The sequence below is a fragment of the Gnatocerus cornutus genome, chromosome 10 (assembly GCF_029298725.1).
Source record: "Gnatocerus cornutus isolate USDA-ARS CGAHR chromosome 10, icGnaCorn1.1, whole genome shotgun sequence".
NCBI classification, from domain to species: Eukaryota; Metazoa; Arthropoda; class Insecta; order Coleoptera; family Tenebrionidae; genus Gnatocerus; species Gnatocerus cornutus.
The window spans coordinates 1,026,210-1,040,903 of NC_142242.1; the positions used below are offsets into that span (position 1 = coordinate 1,026,210).

General features: G+C 37.9%; 3 protein-coding genes across 5 annotated transcripts; 2 read left to right on the forward strand and 1 right to left on the reverse strand.

Moving 5' to 3' along the window:
• Window positions 1-519: 519 nt before the first annotated feature.
• LOC148166975 (uncharacterized) lies at window positions 520-7,209 on the forward strand. 3 transcript variants are annotated; one of them, XM_088048376.1, is made up of 11 exons: window positions 520-866; window positions 2,764-2,899; window positions 2,947-3,121; window positions 3,373-3,535; window positions 3,591-3,717; window positions 3,764-3,944; window positions 4,100-4,129; window positions 4,399-4,968; window positions 5,042-5,240; window positions 5,385-5,438; window positions 5,710-7,209. In XM_088048376.1, exons 1-11 carry the CDS (start codon window positions 860-862, stop codon window positions 7,017-7,019), a joined length of 2,952 nt encoding a protein of 983 aa, XP_087904502.1. In that variant the 5' UTR covers window positions 520-859; the 3' UTR covers window positions 7,020-7,209. The 3 variants fall into 3 exon arrangements, with proteins under 3 accessions (XP_087904502.1, XP_087904500.1, XP_087904501.1); XM_088048374.1 differs by lacking the exon at window positions 4,100-4,129 and having other exon boundaries at window positions 521-866; XM_088048375.1 differs by lacking the exons at window positions 4,100-4,129; window positions 4,399-4,968 and having other exon boundaries at window positions 537-866.
• Window positions 7,210-7,264: 55 nt separating this feature from the next.
• On the reverse strand, window positions 7,265-11,149 carry LOC148166976 (U2 snRNP-associated SURP motif-containing protein). The gene is made up of 13 exons (XM_088048377.1): window positions 10,972-11,149; window positions 10,801-10,917; window positions 10,654-10,750; window positions 10,417-10,606; window positions 10,210-10,369; window positions 9,649-10,157; window positions 9,485-9,600; window positions 9,326-9,437; window positions 9,037-9,279; window positions 8,635-8,984; window positions 8,094-8,586; window positions 7,925-7,987; window positions 7,265-7,858 (listed from the first exon to the last, which is right to left on the reverse strand). Exons 1-13 carry the CDS (start codon window positions 10,987-10,989, stop codon window positions 7,534-7,536), a joined length of 2,793 nt encoding a protein of 930 aa, XP_087904503.1. The 5' UTR covers window positions 10,990-11,149; the 3' UTR covers window positions 7,265-7,533.
• Window positions 11,150-11,412: 263 nt separating this feature from the next.
• On the forward strand, window positions 11,413-13,077 carry Rheb (Ras homolog enriched in brain). The gene is made up of 5 exons (XM_088047404.1): window positions 11,413-11,940; window positions 11,995-12,066; window positions 12,112-12,319; window positions 12,372-12,501; window positions 12,552-13,077. Exons 1-5 carry the CDS (start codon window positions 11,892-11,894, stop codon window positions 12,639-12,641), a joined length of 549 nt encoding a protein of 182 aa, XP_087903530.1. The 5' UTR covers window positions 11,413-11,891; the 3' UTR covers window positions 12,642-13,077.
• The last annotated feature ends 1,617 nt before the right edge of the window (window positions 13,078-14,694 follow it).

A 14,694-nucleotide genomic window follows, 5' to 3' on the forward strand; every position in this document is an offset into this window, starting at 1 on the left:
AGTTGTCGAATGTCATGTTGAGTTTGAAAACTGACTTGATAAAGCGCGTTTTTTCAATACAATTTGCATGGAATATAAAATAAGAATTAAGAAACTAAACTATTTGCAAGTAGTAATTAATTTCGCAAAAACTCGAAAATTGCTAAAAATTAGGCGACGCCAAACTGCCGAAGATAAAAACAGATATTTTCGTCAGATTCTAGGGCTTGACCAACTGCGAGCGTACGCAAATGTTTTATTTTTTTAAATTAGGGGCGATTTAGGGGTGGCCAAAGTAAATTTTGTCTGGCGCATCCACCATTTTTCTTCGTACTTTCGCCCAATGATCAAATCTATTGAGTTTATTCTTCAAATTGAAAAACGTAATGTTGGTTGCCTAGCCTTTCTCTTTAAATGATAATGTTCCTAATCCTTAATGTTGTTTGATAGCCTTGTCTAATCTACCCGATATAAATTATCCGAGTAATATTTAAGCCACAAATCTCCAGTCCACGTACCAAAAACCCAAACCTTTTTTTAAAAAACTGGTCCAACGCAAGCGCAGTGATAGTGCCTCAAACGTGCAAAAATTCCGACGGCTCTCTAAATATCCACAAAAACAAATCAATGCTTTTTTATACCGAAACCATGCCGATTGTGCGTCTAGGTTAGCCAGCAGGTTTACAGTTTCAAAACGTCTACATTACATTTACGACGTCCTGAAGGTTTCTACTCCGTTGTAGTAGTGCTATAGTGGTCACTGCTGGCGTAACAGTCGACTGAACAGTCAACACTACTTATCAACAGTCGTATATTAAGTGTGGCCAGGGTCGGAGTGTGATTCTGAGTTGATAAACTTTGCATTTTTCGAGTCGAAACCATGGGAGGTATGTAATTGTAACTTTTTTTTTTAATTGTACAAATCGGGTGACCCTGTTTGACCGGCGACCTTATATGAATGAGAAGAGTTTAATTAACACGAAAAAACTATTTGATTGATAGATTAAAACTGGTTATCGCTTGTGTTTTTAAATTGGGAAAAAATGCCACTTCGCTTAACCGTTCGAGCAAGATGCAATTCGCGTTTTTTCAGAAGGATCTTTCCTTGCACATTTTTTAAAGAAAGTCAGCTGCATTTACTTAAATTTAGATGGAACTATAAGAAGCTATTTCTGTCGCTCTTGAGAGGTAATCTTTCAATGTATGTAAACAGTGAATGGACACAATAATCAAGAATTTACTTCTTAAAACCACCTCATTATCACTACAGTTTTAAATATAAATCGGAATATTTTTAAAATTGCTTCAGCGTCCGTTTTTTGAAAAATCCAATTAGAATCAAATTTGACAGGTCTAAGTTGCGCTATTCTACGACGTACGTTTTCCGCCCCAAAACCCACTTAGGTCAAATTTATTTCTACGCACGTTATGGGCACAGTTCCAGGATCGTAATGCGATTATTTTGTTATTTTCTTGGAAAATTTCCCATTGTTATTTACAAAAATCTCAATGTGGTTAGATATAAAATTACTTCGATTCTTATCAATTTTACGTCAAATTATTAGTAATGACGAAAGTAAAAGAATACAGAATGACCACAAAACTTCGATTTGGGTCGCAACGCAAAAACTGGCCCACACACAATATAGTCTAATTTTGACCCACCACCTACAAAAAATCTACAAAATCTGTTTATAGAGAAGTTTAATGCAACTGTGGTGGCGTTAAAAATAACAATATTGGTTCAGATTTTAATTTAGGTTCTTCGAAATAAACAAACAATTTTAATGTTGCGAATTAAATATTGCGCAATGAGATGCAGTACAATAACTTAATTAATCAACGAAATAAAACTGCAGATACTAAGAATTATATAATCATTACATAGCTCACGATAAGAAAACGTATAAGTAAAATCATAGCACAAAAATCGCAATGTTTCAAGGACAGCCATCAGTTTTATACTCACTAATCAATCGAAAAACGTCTTATTTAAAAAAAATTAAAACCGCATGTCCTTTACAAACTGAAGCTTATCAGTGACGTATGTGTTTAACATTCAGTGACACTTATTTTGATAATATAATAAAAATAAGTATCAGAATGGATTATTTCTGTTTGCATCTATTTATTTAAAATGAATTTCATTACCTACGCCATAAACTAACTAAAAAAAAAGAGATTGCAAGTGATTACGTCACGAGATTGATGACCTGCATATACAGTATGTTCTATAAAAAAGTTTCGATCGGCGCCAGAATTAGCCCAAATTTTGTTGTCCTTAGCGTTGCAAAAACAGGACCACTATAATTATAGCTCCATTGCAAAATAGCTATATATGCCCACAGGACTATTTTTCACCGTGGAATGTTTCGCTCATCGCCGACGCATTATCATAACCTTGTCCCACCATATAATTGCAGTTTGCTTAGCATTTGTACTGCAGCTTGATTTTGCGTTGTGCTAAGAAGCGGAAAGACTATTTCTGGACCGTAAATGTTGAATTTCAGCACCTTGAAATGTGGGCACAACTTTCCGCAGTGAAAAATTTGGACTCTGAAGCTTCCTAGTTGGCAATTTTCATTTCTGCGTCTCTTCTCGAGTGGGATTATATTGCTTCCGAAATAATTTTATATTGGTGCGGTTTTCACCATTGGCTCAATAGATATGAATGAATGTCTTAAAAATAACTAAACTACCACGTGTGGTGCTGCGCAGCGGAATCGCGGGCATAAATCTCAGAAAGAGATTTTAAATAAATCATTTTCTTCTTTTTTTTTTTAGGTTTTGCTTGGGTCACGTTAGCGACCAACGATTCGTACTCTCTAGGAGCGTTGGTTTTAGCTCACTCGTTGAAAAATGTAGGAACTAGTCATCAGTTAGTAGTTCTTGTAACGCCGGGCGTTACAAATTCCATGAGGTAGGTTTTATGGTCTCTTATGGTATCAACTCATGTTGCGATTACAGAGAGAAGTTATCAGCAGTGTTCGATCTCGTCAAAGAAGTGAATATTTTAGATTCGAAAGACGAAGCGAACCTTCGACTCTTAAAAAGACCCGAATTAGGAGTAACATTTACTAAGTTACACTGCTGGCGTCTTACACAGTTCGACAAGTGTGTATTTTTGGATGCAGACACGTTGGTATGTCTGATATTTATACTGTGCACTCTAGTGATTGTTAGTAACGTATCTCGCTTAAAATTTCAAAAAACTACGCCAGAGGAGTCAAATTGAGGTCACAAATTTGGCTCCGTTATCTAAAATAAAATAATCGAAAATAGAATATTTTTGATGGTTTTGTTTACATCCACATATTTTTCTTACACTTCCGCGAAGCATAAAGTAAAAAACTTGACTTTATGACTTAATTAATTTCAAGTGTTGCCACTTAGGTATTAAAGAACTGTGATGAGTTATTTGACCGAGAAGAACTATCGGCGGCTCCTGATGTAGGTTGGCCTGACTGTTTCAATTCAGGAGTTTTTGTTTATCGTCCGTCCAACAAAACCTACGAGAATTTGGTCCAGTTTGCTTTAGAACGAGGAAGTTTCGATGGTAAACATATCATTCGACCTTTCCGGTATGTTTAAACGACACAATTAATCTTTAGGAGGAGACCAAGGACTTCTTAATTTATACTTCTCCGACTGGGCCACCAAAGACATCAGCAAACATTTACCTTTCATTTACAACCTTTGTTCGACTGCTTGTTATTCGTATTTACCAGCGTTCAAACAGTGAGTAAGAACTTATTTAGTTTCCCGGTGGTAATTTTTGTGTTAGATATGGTTCTGATACGAAAATCATTCATTTTATTGGTTCTTCAAAACCATGGCTGCAATACTTCAATACTGAAACTCGCAAGGTTCAACCGTCCTCCGATTTGAAACATCTTGAAGGTATTCTTCAACATTGGTGGAACATTTTCTGTTCTTTGATTCATCCGCAGTTGACACGTGAGATGGTGAGTTGTAAAGTTGTTTAATGGGTTGTAATAAGGGGGCGCTGAAATAAAGTATCTCTCACGGAATTGTTTCAGATTTCTTTCAGATTGTACTTTAGTGGGAGGATACTTTATTTTGGTTGAGTTCAATATGTAAATCGTGTGATTTTTGCAAGCCTTATCAGGGTAGATGTGATATTAGGAAGGTGAGTTTTTAAACTAAAATGTGTTAAAGTTATTCATAGATGTGTTACTTATTTTTTCAAAACGCAGACTTAGAAGTTCTAGTTCTGAATGAGTGAGTTGCTATAGTGATAATACGCTGGCTACATTGCATGATGCAGTTAACTTTGCTTTTGTATTTTGAGTTCTAATTGGCCTTAAGTGCATGCTTGTATACTCTAGACTAAGTTTCTAGAAAACTTGATGTGTTAATATACTCAACACTTTTTTTTGCATGCTTATGTTTGCTCAGGCTCGAAGCACTTCAGATGTTACGCACACTATCTCCTCTTGCACTTTCGAAACACCCGAACCTACTAGCACCAATATAATTTGGGATCCTTGGGAGGAATACGATCAAAAGCAATCTCAAGTCCCTGAAACTCACTCTCCTGAATCTCACAATCCTTCACATATTTCTGTTTTTGAGCCACAAATAAAGCCTGCTGAATCTCACAATACAAATGCATATCACGCTAGCCATGTACACCTGCATTTTTCCAAACCTGACCACGAGTCTCCTTCGAGCTTTTCACAAGAATCTCATCCAATCATTGACATTCTTTCACCTTCAATTAACGAGTGTTCTTCACCCCCGCCCCCAATAATTGAGAGTTCTCTAAAGTCGTCAACTCCTCCGCCTCCAATCATTGGCGATTTTTCAGAAAACCCCACTCAGTCTCTTCCTCCAAAACCCTTATCTCCTCCCCCTTCTCCGCCTAAATCAATCACTCCTCTTCCGGATCCCTTCGTGCAAAATGAAAGTGAGGCTGCCGCTGTTTGTAACGAAACCAAATTGCACTCGGCCCCTGAAGATGACACCGTAAGTATTACGTTGATAAGACTAATTAAGGGTAGTTTGTAAGGGAATGAACTGAACTAGTTTTTTTCTATAGGCTGGACTTGCTGGCGCCTTTGCTCAGTTGACTTTAGGTGCACCTAGAACAGCAGAACAAAGTGCACTTGATGACCATCTAAGACGACAAGGTTGGGAAGTTGGGAACATCGACTATATGGGAAGAGATTCTTTCGACAATATTTGGAGCAAAATCTGCGAAACTCTCTCTGGGGGCTCTCCGGCTGAAAAAACAACAGGTGCAGCTTAAAGTTTTTATAGTTGGCTTATGTGCATGGCACTTTGTTCCAAGAAAATATTTTGAGTTTTATTTTCAAAAGGGTTAAATTCTGCTTTTTGGTTTATACGTATTATTCATGTTTTGTTAATATTTATAAATTTAGAGGTAACACCGTCACCTACTACTGAAGCACAAGTAGCGGAAACCGCGAATGAAGGTCAGTTGTGTGTCGAACCGGCAGTAGAGCCTAAGAAGATAACCAACGCTTGTTAATATTTAAGACTGCCAAATGTTGTTACTGAATAAGAGTGTGTAAATTAATTTTCATAATAAATATTGCAGCTTTCGTTATCTAATTTGACCGCAAGCGCAATAACCCCTTTAACATAACCAGAGTGAAGTTTTTTTATTTTAATCCAGACTAACACTTTTTTTGGGCTGTACTTTCTATTTCTAAACAGTAAGTTACAATTAGTTTAAATTAACAGCTGTTCCGCCGGCACCTCAACCAGCTCCACCCGTTTCTGAAACTCCGCAAAGTATTCCTTTAGCTCAGACTGAAACCACAGTAAAAGAAGAAGCTCCTCAGTGCCCACTTCTACCAAAACCGGCCGAAACTCCAGCTGCTGAAGCGCCGCAATGCCCTCTAAAACCTAAAGAAGAAGCAACCTGTCCGATTCCTCCGAAGGAGGCACAGCCTCTCACCGCGCCTGCTACAGAACAAGCCACAGTTGCAGCACCGCCTGCGGTTGAACAACCCGCAGTTCCAGCACCTTTTGTTACAGAACAAGCGCTGCTCCCAGTTGCGGCGCCTGTTGTAGCAGCTACACCACCTGTAACAGTAGCTGCAGCACCTGCAACAGAAGCTCCAGCACCTGCAACAGAAGCTCCAGCACCTGTAACAGCAGCTCCAGCACCTGTAACGGAAGCTCCAACAGTAGCAGCTCCAGTACCTGCACCTGTTGCAGAAGTTCCTGTTCCAGAACCTGCAAAAGAGGCTTCAGTGTCAGCAGCCGCAGCACCTGCACCTGTTGCAGAAGTTCCTGCTTCTCCAGCGCCAGTACCGGCAGTTCCAGCCCCAGTACCCGCGCCTGTAATAGAAGCCTCAGCGCCGGTTAAAGAAGTTACAGCCTCTGCGCCTGTAATAGAAGCCTCGGCGCCGGTTAAAGAAGTTCCAGCCTCTGCGCCTGTAATAGAAGCCTCGGCGCCGGTTAAAGAAGTTCCAGCCTCTGCGCCGGTAGCAGAAGCACCAGCCCCTGCGCCAGTTACAGAAGCCTCAGCTCCTGCGCCGGTATCAGAAGCTCCAGCCCCCGCGCCGGTAAAAGAAGCTCCAATCCCAGTATCTGTGGCAGAAGTTCCAGCGTCTATAACAGAAGCTCCAGCCCCCGCGCCAATAACAGATGCTCCAGCCTCCGCTCCAGTGACAGAAGCGCCAGCGCCTGTAAAAGAACCTTCGGCCCCTGCACCTGTAGCAGAACCTCCCATGCCAAAAACGGAAACTGTAGCCCCCGCGCCTGTGACAGAAGGTCCAGCCGCAGCAACTGTAGTTCCTACAACGGAACAACCCCCAGGCCCCACGCCTGCAGTTGAACAAGCTCCAACAGAACAACCACCCCCGAGCCCGGCCGAAGTATTACCACCTCCCCCTTCAGAATCTGCTTCTTCTGAATCTAAACCAGATGATCAATCAAAAGGAGCATCGAAATCAAAATCTGAGTCCGGTGCAGCTGCTGCATCACCGACTCCGCCTCCGCGCAAATCTGGAGGCGGTGGAAAAAAATCGAAATCTAAGAAATAACTCGTTTTAAAGCTTACGCGTTCTATGCATAACTGCCTTACTATTGTAATGTTGCATAGCAATTAACAGCATATTCTGGGATGAAGTCGTTTGTTTTCTATTTTTATTTATTTATATTAGCGGTAGAAATATAATTTCGAGAATATTTCTTTATTGGCGTTGTATGAAAATAAATCCTTTTGTCAACTAATACGCTCATTTTTTCTACCCTCTTGTAATACAATGAGAAAGGGAAAAAAGAAAAGTTATAACAGTAAAAAAAATACATTTTATTACAGCTGTGCAACGGTTGCATTTTCCAAAACCAAAAAACTGAAGAACCAAAATCAAATATACACAAATAAACGATTGTTTGGAAACTCTTAAATATGTAATGGGAGTGTAAAATAATAAACAAGAAAAAATCTTGCAAAAACCATTGCTTTCGAAACTTCTTTAAATTTGTAACGCCGTGTTTAATTAATATACACAAAAAACATCTTGCAAACGATTGCATGATACAGTGCTAAAAATGTCAATATTTATGTTTATGACGATGTTTTCTTGAACTCTCAGGCGAATGATACCTTGAACGATAAGGGGAAGTGCTTCCGCGGCGGCTTCGTGGCGAAGGACTCGTACGATTTCGAGGGGAAGTAGATTTACGACTACCTTTAGATCGAGTGGGTGACGGGGAACGACGAGAACCATATTTGCCATTTGATGAACTAAGAGGAGATAAAGAATCTTTGGATTTACGGGATCGAGATGAAAAAGGGGATTGACGTCGAATGTGAGGGGGACTAGGAGGACTTGGACCTCTATAAGTTTTCTTCCTTGGAGGCGATCGACTTTTTGACCTAAAGATACAAGCACATTGCAGAAAAAGAAAATCGAACAAAGAAATGTTTCAGTACGAGTGTTACCTGTGTTTCGATGTAGAACCACTCGACGAGCTGCGTGACAGTTTTTTTGATTTTCTAGATTTACTACAAAATCAGTAAAAACAAGATTTAGTGGTTAAAAGTCTAGGCGAGTATTAAATGTAGGCACTCTTCGAGTGTTTGAACGTTTAATAAGAAACTCAGTACTTACCCTTCTTTGTAGTATACTTCTTCATCGGAACTACCTTCTTTTCTTTCAGATTTGTCGTAATCTTTCTTGTGTTTTTCTCCTTTTGGATCCTTTTCCTTTCTTTCTTTTTCGCTCTTCTTCAGTAGTTTTCTCCGGTAATGTTCCACTTGTTGCGGGAGTGTCCAACCAGTCTTCAACGCTCGTTGTCCAGATTCTAACTCGTCCTGATACTGCACTGCTTTCACTTCAATCTCTCTTAGTTTTATCCGTCGTTCTTCGGTCAAATTTCTCGTGTCTGTATAATCATTAGAATCTTCTTTATCGTTCGACGAACCATCCTGACTAGGATCGGCGCTACTCCCCAATAAATCCCATTTGCTCGTCGTCATCGCCTGTGCTTCAACTTGCTCAGGATCGATCGTCTCCCATTTCGACATTATAAAGCCTGAAAGTGGTCCCACTGGCTTCTTAGCGGGCACCACAACATCACTAGGGTCATCCACTATTTCTTTACCTAAAATAAAAATTGTTATTTTTTGAATTGACATGGTGGTGTTGGTACCGTCGATATCCTCTGCGGCTATCGTGGTGTTCTTATAGCGCTTCATGGCATTCTTCAGGAGGGTTGCGCCATCCATGGGGACATCATCGTCAGTTTCGACCTGGTCCTGTAAAGGGTCCCCGTCGATATCTATGTTACTTTCGGCCACTTCTTCTTTGATTTCTGGCTCTCTGATGCCCAAAAATACAGTCCGTAACTTGTTTACGTAGTCTTTGTGATAAATGGAGTCATCCAAGGCTTGTAATATCCTTAGAACCCTTAATTTGCATCCCTCTGCTTGAAGTCGGCCCTCTAACTTATCATACGCTTTCTTGATTTCTGTTACGATGTCGACTAGCTTCGATTCAAATCTAGAATGACGAGGGTAAGGTTTTGTTAATTAGTTAAGTAACTCCCACTTACGCCTTGCGATAAAAAGAAGCGTTGTTTACTTTCACTCCACAGTTATGTAAAATATCCGATACTAAATAAAGACGTGCAATTTTTTTCGTGATTAAAGTAGAACTATTAGATAAAGATTCAGTTATGCAATCGACGACTTCCTCAGCGGCGTCACTGTGTTCAATACAAAATACCATAGCTTCCCCAATTTTGTTCCGCTCAGGCGTTAGACCCCGAATGAGGTCTTCTAATCTGTCGCGTTGGCTAAAATTAAGTCGTAAAGCAGTGAACTTAAAATAAAATTTCGTACGTATTTGATAAAGATCCTTTGGTACTTTCTTTTCCTTCGTCGTCGTTGACTAACTCATCAGGCATTCCTGCGGTATATGAGTTCATAAGTGGGGGCTTCCAAACGGAACCATCTGTGAATAAAACATTTATAACACGATAAAAATGAGATAAAGCGTACTTTTAAACAGTCGGAATTCCTTAGTACTCCATTCTTTCTGGGAGTCCCCGTGCATGATCGAGTACAATTTCCACCGGTAATAAATGTGAGCTGGGCTCTGATTTTCGAATAGAAACCTACAATAACCTTTTAATTCTTGTTCTAAAAGAACAGAAAAAAATTACCGGTAATTAGGATTATGTATCTCCCTGTTCATAATCATCGCCTCCAACATCGGCCCCTCTCTAACCACAAACTCCACCATGCGATGAATAAGCATCAGCAGATTCCGATCGGTTGGAATAACAACTTTGACGACACTTCTTGATAAAATCTCACCAAGTTCCTCTGCTGATTTAGGTAAAATATCTTTGTCTTTAGCACAAGGTTGCGCATTGAACGGTAGTCCTGAAGGAGGTGGAGGAAAAGACAACTCCAGAAGAGCCGGAGGAATATAAATAGGATGGGGAGGAATTATCACTGATTTTCCCCACCCCAACTTCATTTCATATCCTAGGATTTCTTTCCCATTTAAATTTCTGAGGGCTCTCTCGCCGTCTTTACGACTCATGTAGGCGACGAAGCCGCAATTCCGGCCGCGAGCTTTTTCTTCGTCTGAGCGGGGCCACATTATTTTGATGCTAGCCAAGGGGCCGTAGCGACCGAAGATTTCCATTAATTGTTGCTCAGTAATCTGGCAAAAAAAACGGAATTAAACTTTGATAATTACGTAGTAATTCAGTTACTTTAGGGTTGAGATTTCCGAGATATAGATTTGTGGTTGTGGGATCCCCGTTATCAAAAGAGCCCAAATCTCCACTTCTGAGGAACATATCCAGCTCAGATTCCATTGGAGTGCGCAACACGCCTTTGTATTTATGCCGCTCCTCGCGTTCTTCCTGAATTCTGTAAAATAAAATGATTTGGGGGTTTTAACGACGTGTTGAACTTACTGTCTCAATTCTTCTTTGAAAGCCTCCAAATTGCTCTTAGTGTGTTGTTTCTTTTTTCCCAATCTCTCTGGTTTCTTGTCAGAAATGAGCTTAGCATAAAACTGAACTTTTTCTGCCGGAGCAGCAATTTCAGGCGCTTGGAGACGTGACTGGGGCTTATATAACTTCCCCTTGTCTTTTGTATCTTCCTCTATAAACAAAAGATTATGTTTGGTAAAATTAAATAATTTAACATACTTCTAGCGCCTGCATCATAGGTTCCTGCTTTTACCCAAACTTTACTAGAACTGCTAATAGGAGACTCTTGAAATGTCGCGACAAATTCCTCAAAAACCTAAAACTCACAATTAGAGGTTATGTTTAAACAGAGGCCACTTGATTTACATGAGCTGCTGCTCTTTCTTCCTCTTTTTTACGTTGTTCTTCTAGTTCCTTCTTTGATAAAGACCTCTTCCCCATTGTTCCGATGGAAAAGGCCTTTAGTTTTTGTTCAGGAATATTCTGTTTGGAGGTGGAAAAGCGAATTTAATAAGAAACATCTTTCTAAAGACTTACTTTTATTTTATCACCCATTGCTTCTACAGTTACACTCTTTACAAAATCTTAGTATACATCAGGGGAGAAATCGGCATTAGAAAGGGGAATTGATAGAATATTTAACAACAAAATCGTCATCCCTTCTGCATTTAACAAACTCTGGAGTCTGGAGGTGATTTTTGGGGATTTTGGTTTTGCCACCAAAACAAACACAAATTAATGAAATCTGTCAAAAAAAGTGAATTTCATTTAATCGTAAGTAGATGTCACTGTTTAATTTAAATAAAAATTACTATTTTAAGGTACAAAATTTAAAACTAAAGCAATTTTTTAACTAAAAATTATTGTTTTGTAAAAATTATTTTAAATAAATTTACTTTTAAATAGGATTTATTAAAAGAATTTAAATTTTATAGTAGTTATAGTAAGTGACAGATGGCGCTTTTCGTGGCCAACAACATTTTTATTTTTTTTTTGCAAACACAAATTGTCTTTTTGTTATAATTACAAGACGTGTTTTTAAATAAGCTCTGTTTTCACCCATTTTTGCATTGCCGGCTTTTAGCCCCAGCTCTTTTCGGCGCTTTTAAATCAGTGTGGCAACCCTGAATTCCCCAAAAGTGACATTTTAATATGTTGTTGCGGCTGTGAAAGAAATTATAACAAAAAACAGCGATGATTGTTTTCGTATTGTTCAAATTAAATTTTTTGCATTCTTAATTATCAACGTGATTCAATAAAAACAATACTAAAACCGTGTTGAGAATTATGAAACACAAAAGTTACTTCCCTTCAAGTGTGCTGTGGAATTTAGTAGTATGCTGTGACCTAACCAATAATTTTCTAAGTGTCGTTTGATTCGGTTGTTTTTCTCTCTAATTTTAACAGAAATCTCGTACCTGTGATAGAAATCGAAAATCAAAGGTTTTGTAGCGAATATGTCGTGTAAGCAAAGGAAAATTGCAGTGATGGGCTACAGATCTGTAGGTTGGTATGATAACTCTTCTCAAAATGGGAAGTTTTGATGCGGTTTTACTCTAGGTAAGTCTTCCCTCAGTATTCAGTTCGTTGACGGACAATTTGTGGATTCTTATGACCCCACAATTGAAAATAGTAAGTTTAGAGAAGTTTAGACTTGTAGTTACTGTCTTATTGTAGCTTTCACTAAAACTGTGAGGATAAATTCGCAAGATTATGAATTAACTTTGGTTGATACAGCAGGACAAGACGAGTTGACTCTTTTTCCTTCACAATACAGCATTGATGTTCACGGCTATGTTCTTGTGTACAGCATAACAGACATTAGGTCCTTTGAAGTTGTGGGAACAATATTTCATAAGCTACAGGATCTCAATGGAAAGATCCAGTAAATCTAACCAATTGTAATGTTTTATGGTGTAAAACTTCTCTTTCCTTAGGGTTCCAGTGGTTTTAGTAGGAAACAAAACAGATCTTCACATGGAAAGAATGATTTCCTATGAGGAAGGTAAAAAACTGGCTGAAGACTGGAATGCTATTTTTTTGGAGACATCAGCTAAACAAACTGCTGTGAGTTTCAGTAACAATGGTAAAACTAATCTAATTTGTTTTTTTTTCAGTCTGCTTCAGAGATTTTTCACATGTTGTTATCAGAAATGGAAAAAATTGATGGTATTTTAGGTGACAGACCAAATTGTATTATATCTTAAGAGGGATCTATCAAATTCTTCAGTTTCAGTGGTTTCATCCCTTTTTAGTGATAGTTTAAAGTGATAATGTTAGATATTTTTCAAATCGCTATTTTGTGATCTATTGTTTGAGAATGTTTGATATTGAAGTACAAATTTGTTGTCAACTTGGAACGACTTGATTGTACATTTCCATTTTTCACAGTAATTTGTGATATATTTTTGTTACTTCATTATATTCTATTCATGTGTTAATGAATATCATATTTGATGAGAAATTGATATTGATAAGTTGATATTTGAAATTTTAAGTATTGTTAAAATGAACAAACTTGTACAGGGTTTGAACACTGTACAATCAAGAAATATTGACAAATTCTGTGTTGGAGATTATTGTTCTTAGACTGTATGTATATTTATTATTACTATTTTTGTTATTAAAGATCATGTAAACAACCTGTTCGTCGTTAAAAATCGTTCAGAAAAAGTCGTGAAAGCCAAACGACTTTTTTTTTGAGCGCCTGTTATGTGGGTCGAGATGAATCTTTTTTTATCTCGATCCTCGAGAATTGGAACTCGGTATGTGATTTAAATTTAAATTTTTATAAAATCGTAACGGAACGGCCTTGGTAATAAACCAAATGATTAGGTTGTAATATAACCCATCATAATTATAGATCTATTTAAAAAATCGCTAGATTACAATTTATGTTACTCCATTAATTCTATAGTGTGCTTCTAGCTAATTAAGCTTTGACAATTTTGCAACTCATAATTCAATATCCGAAACTTTGATCGCCCATAACTCAGTTATTTGTGGACCGATCGTAAAAACTCGCACCTTTTTGGAATCTAGTGAAATTTTTACTTCATTATTGCGTCATAAATAAACGATATATCGACCGTGTTGAATTAGTGACCGGAAAGCTACCATACTGATTTCTAAGCTAAAAAATCGCGAGAAAAACGATTCCAAAAGAGTTTCTTAATACTTGGCTTACTTCCGAAGATATCGAGAAAAATTGTGGCCCTTTGGCGACTACCCGAAATTTCAAACGCCTATAACTCGGTTATTTATTGACCGACGAGACAAATAAAGGTATTTTTGAATTCAGTGCGAAATTCTGCGTTAAATGATCCCATATAGCTTAAATTTACTTAACGAATAAACAAGATATCGGCCAAATTACATTGTCAAAGGATGATTTTACGGTCATTTGCAAGACGCTGTTTCGGGGCGAAAACTGCGTTTAATATTATTGAATTATATGCGGATCGAAAGAGCAGCTCGAGGTCTATCAACTGGCCAAATCTCAGATCGATCGAGCAAATGGTTTACGAGGGGCGATCAAAAAACGAAAAATTGAAAAATTTTCATCGATTGAGTCGCAAAATTTTTTTGCCCAAAAAATTGACCTTAGAATTTTCGACTTTTAAGGGCTTATTCTCGAGTAGAATGCGCCGAAAATAAACGATGCCGCAAACCGTTTCTCAATATCTTTGTTAGTTTCGGAGATATCGAACTTTGAAATTTTTCCAACTCAGAATCCAATATTCTAAATTTTGATCGCTCATAACTCAGTTATTTCTGGACCGATCTCAACGAATCTCAATTTTTTGGATTCTACGTGAAATTCTGCGTAAAATGAGCGCCAATATCTTTAATATTGCTTCATAAATAAGCGAGATATCGACCGTGTCTGAATTAGGGCCTAAAAGCAGCAAACTTCTATACTGAAAAAATTAAATTTCGATTTCTAAGCTAAAAAATTGAAAACGATTTCGTGTTTTTTTTTTAGTCGTTTTAATTCCGGAGATATCGAGCAAAAGGGTGTTTTTATAAAATCGTAACGGAACGCCCTTGGTAAAAATCCAAATGATTAGAAAGTAAATTTTGCGTTTATTGCAGGCTTAATCAAAATTAACATCTGGGACAAAAAGATAATCTTAATGCAAATCTTAATTGAAAAACGTTGGAAATAATGAGGTTTCAGCTGTCATAAAAATAAAATGCCGTAAGTCTTATGATTTTATTTGCGTACGATATATACAAAAAGATAAATAAAAATGAATA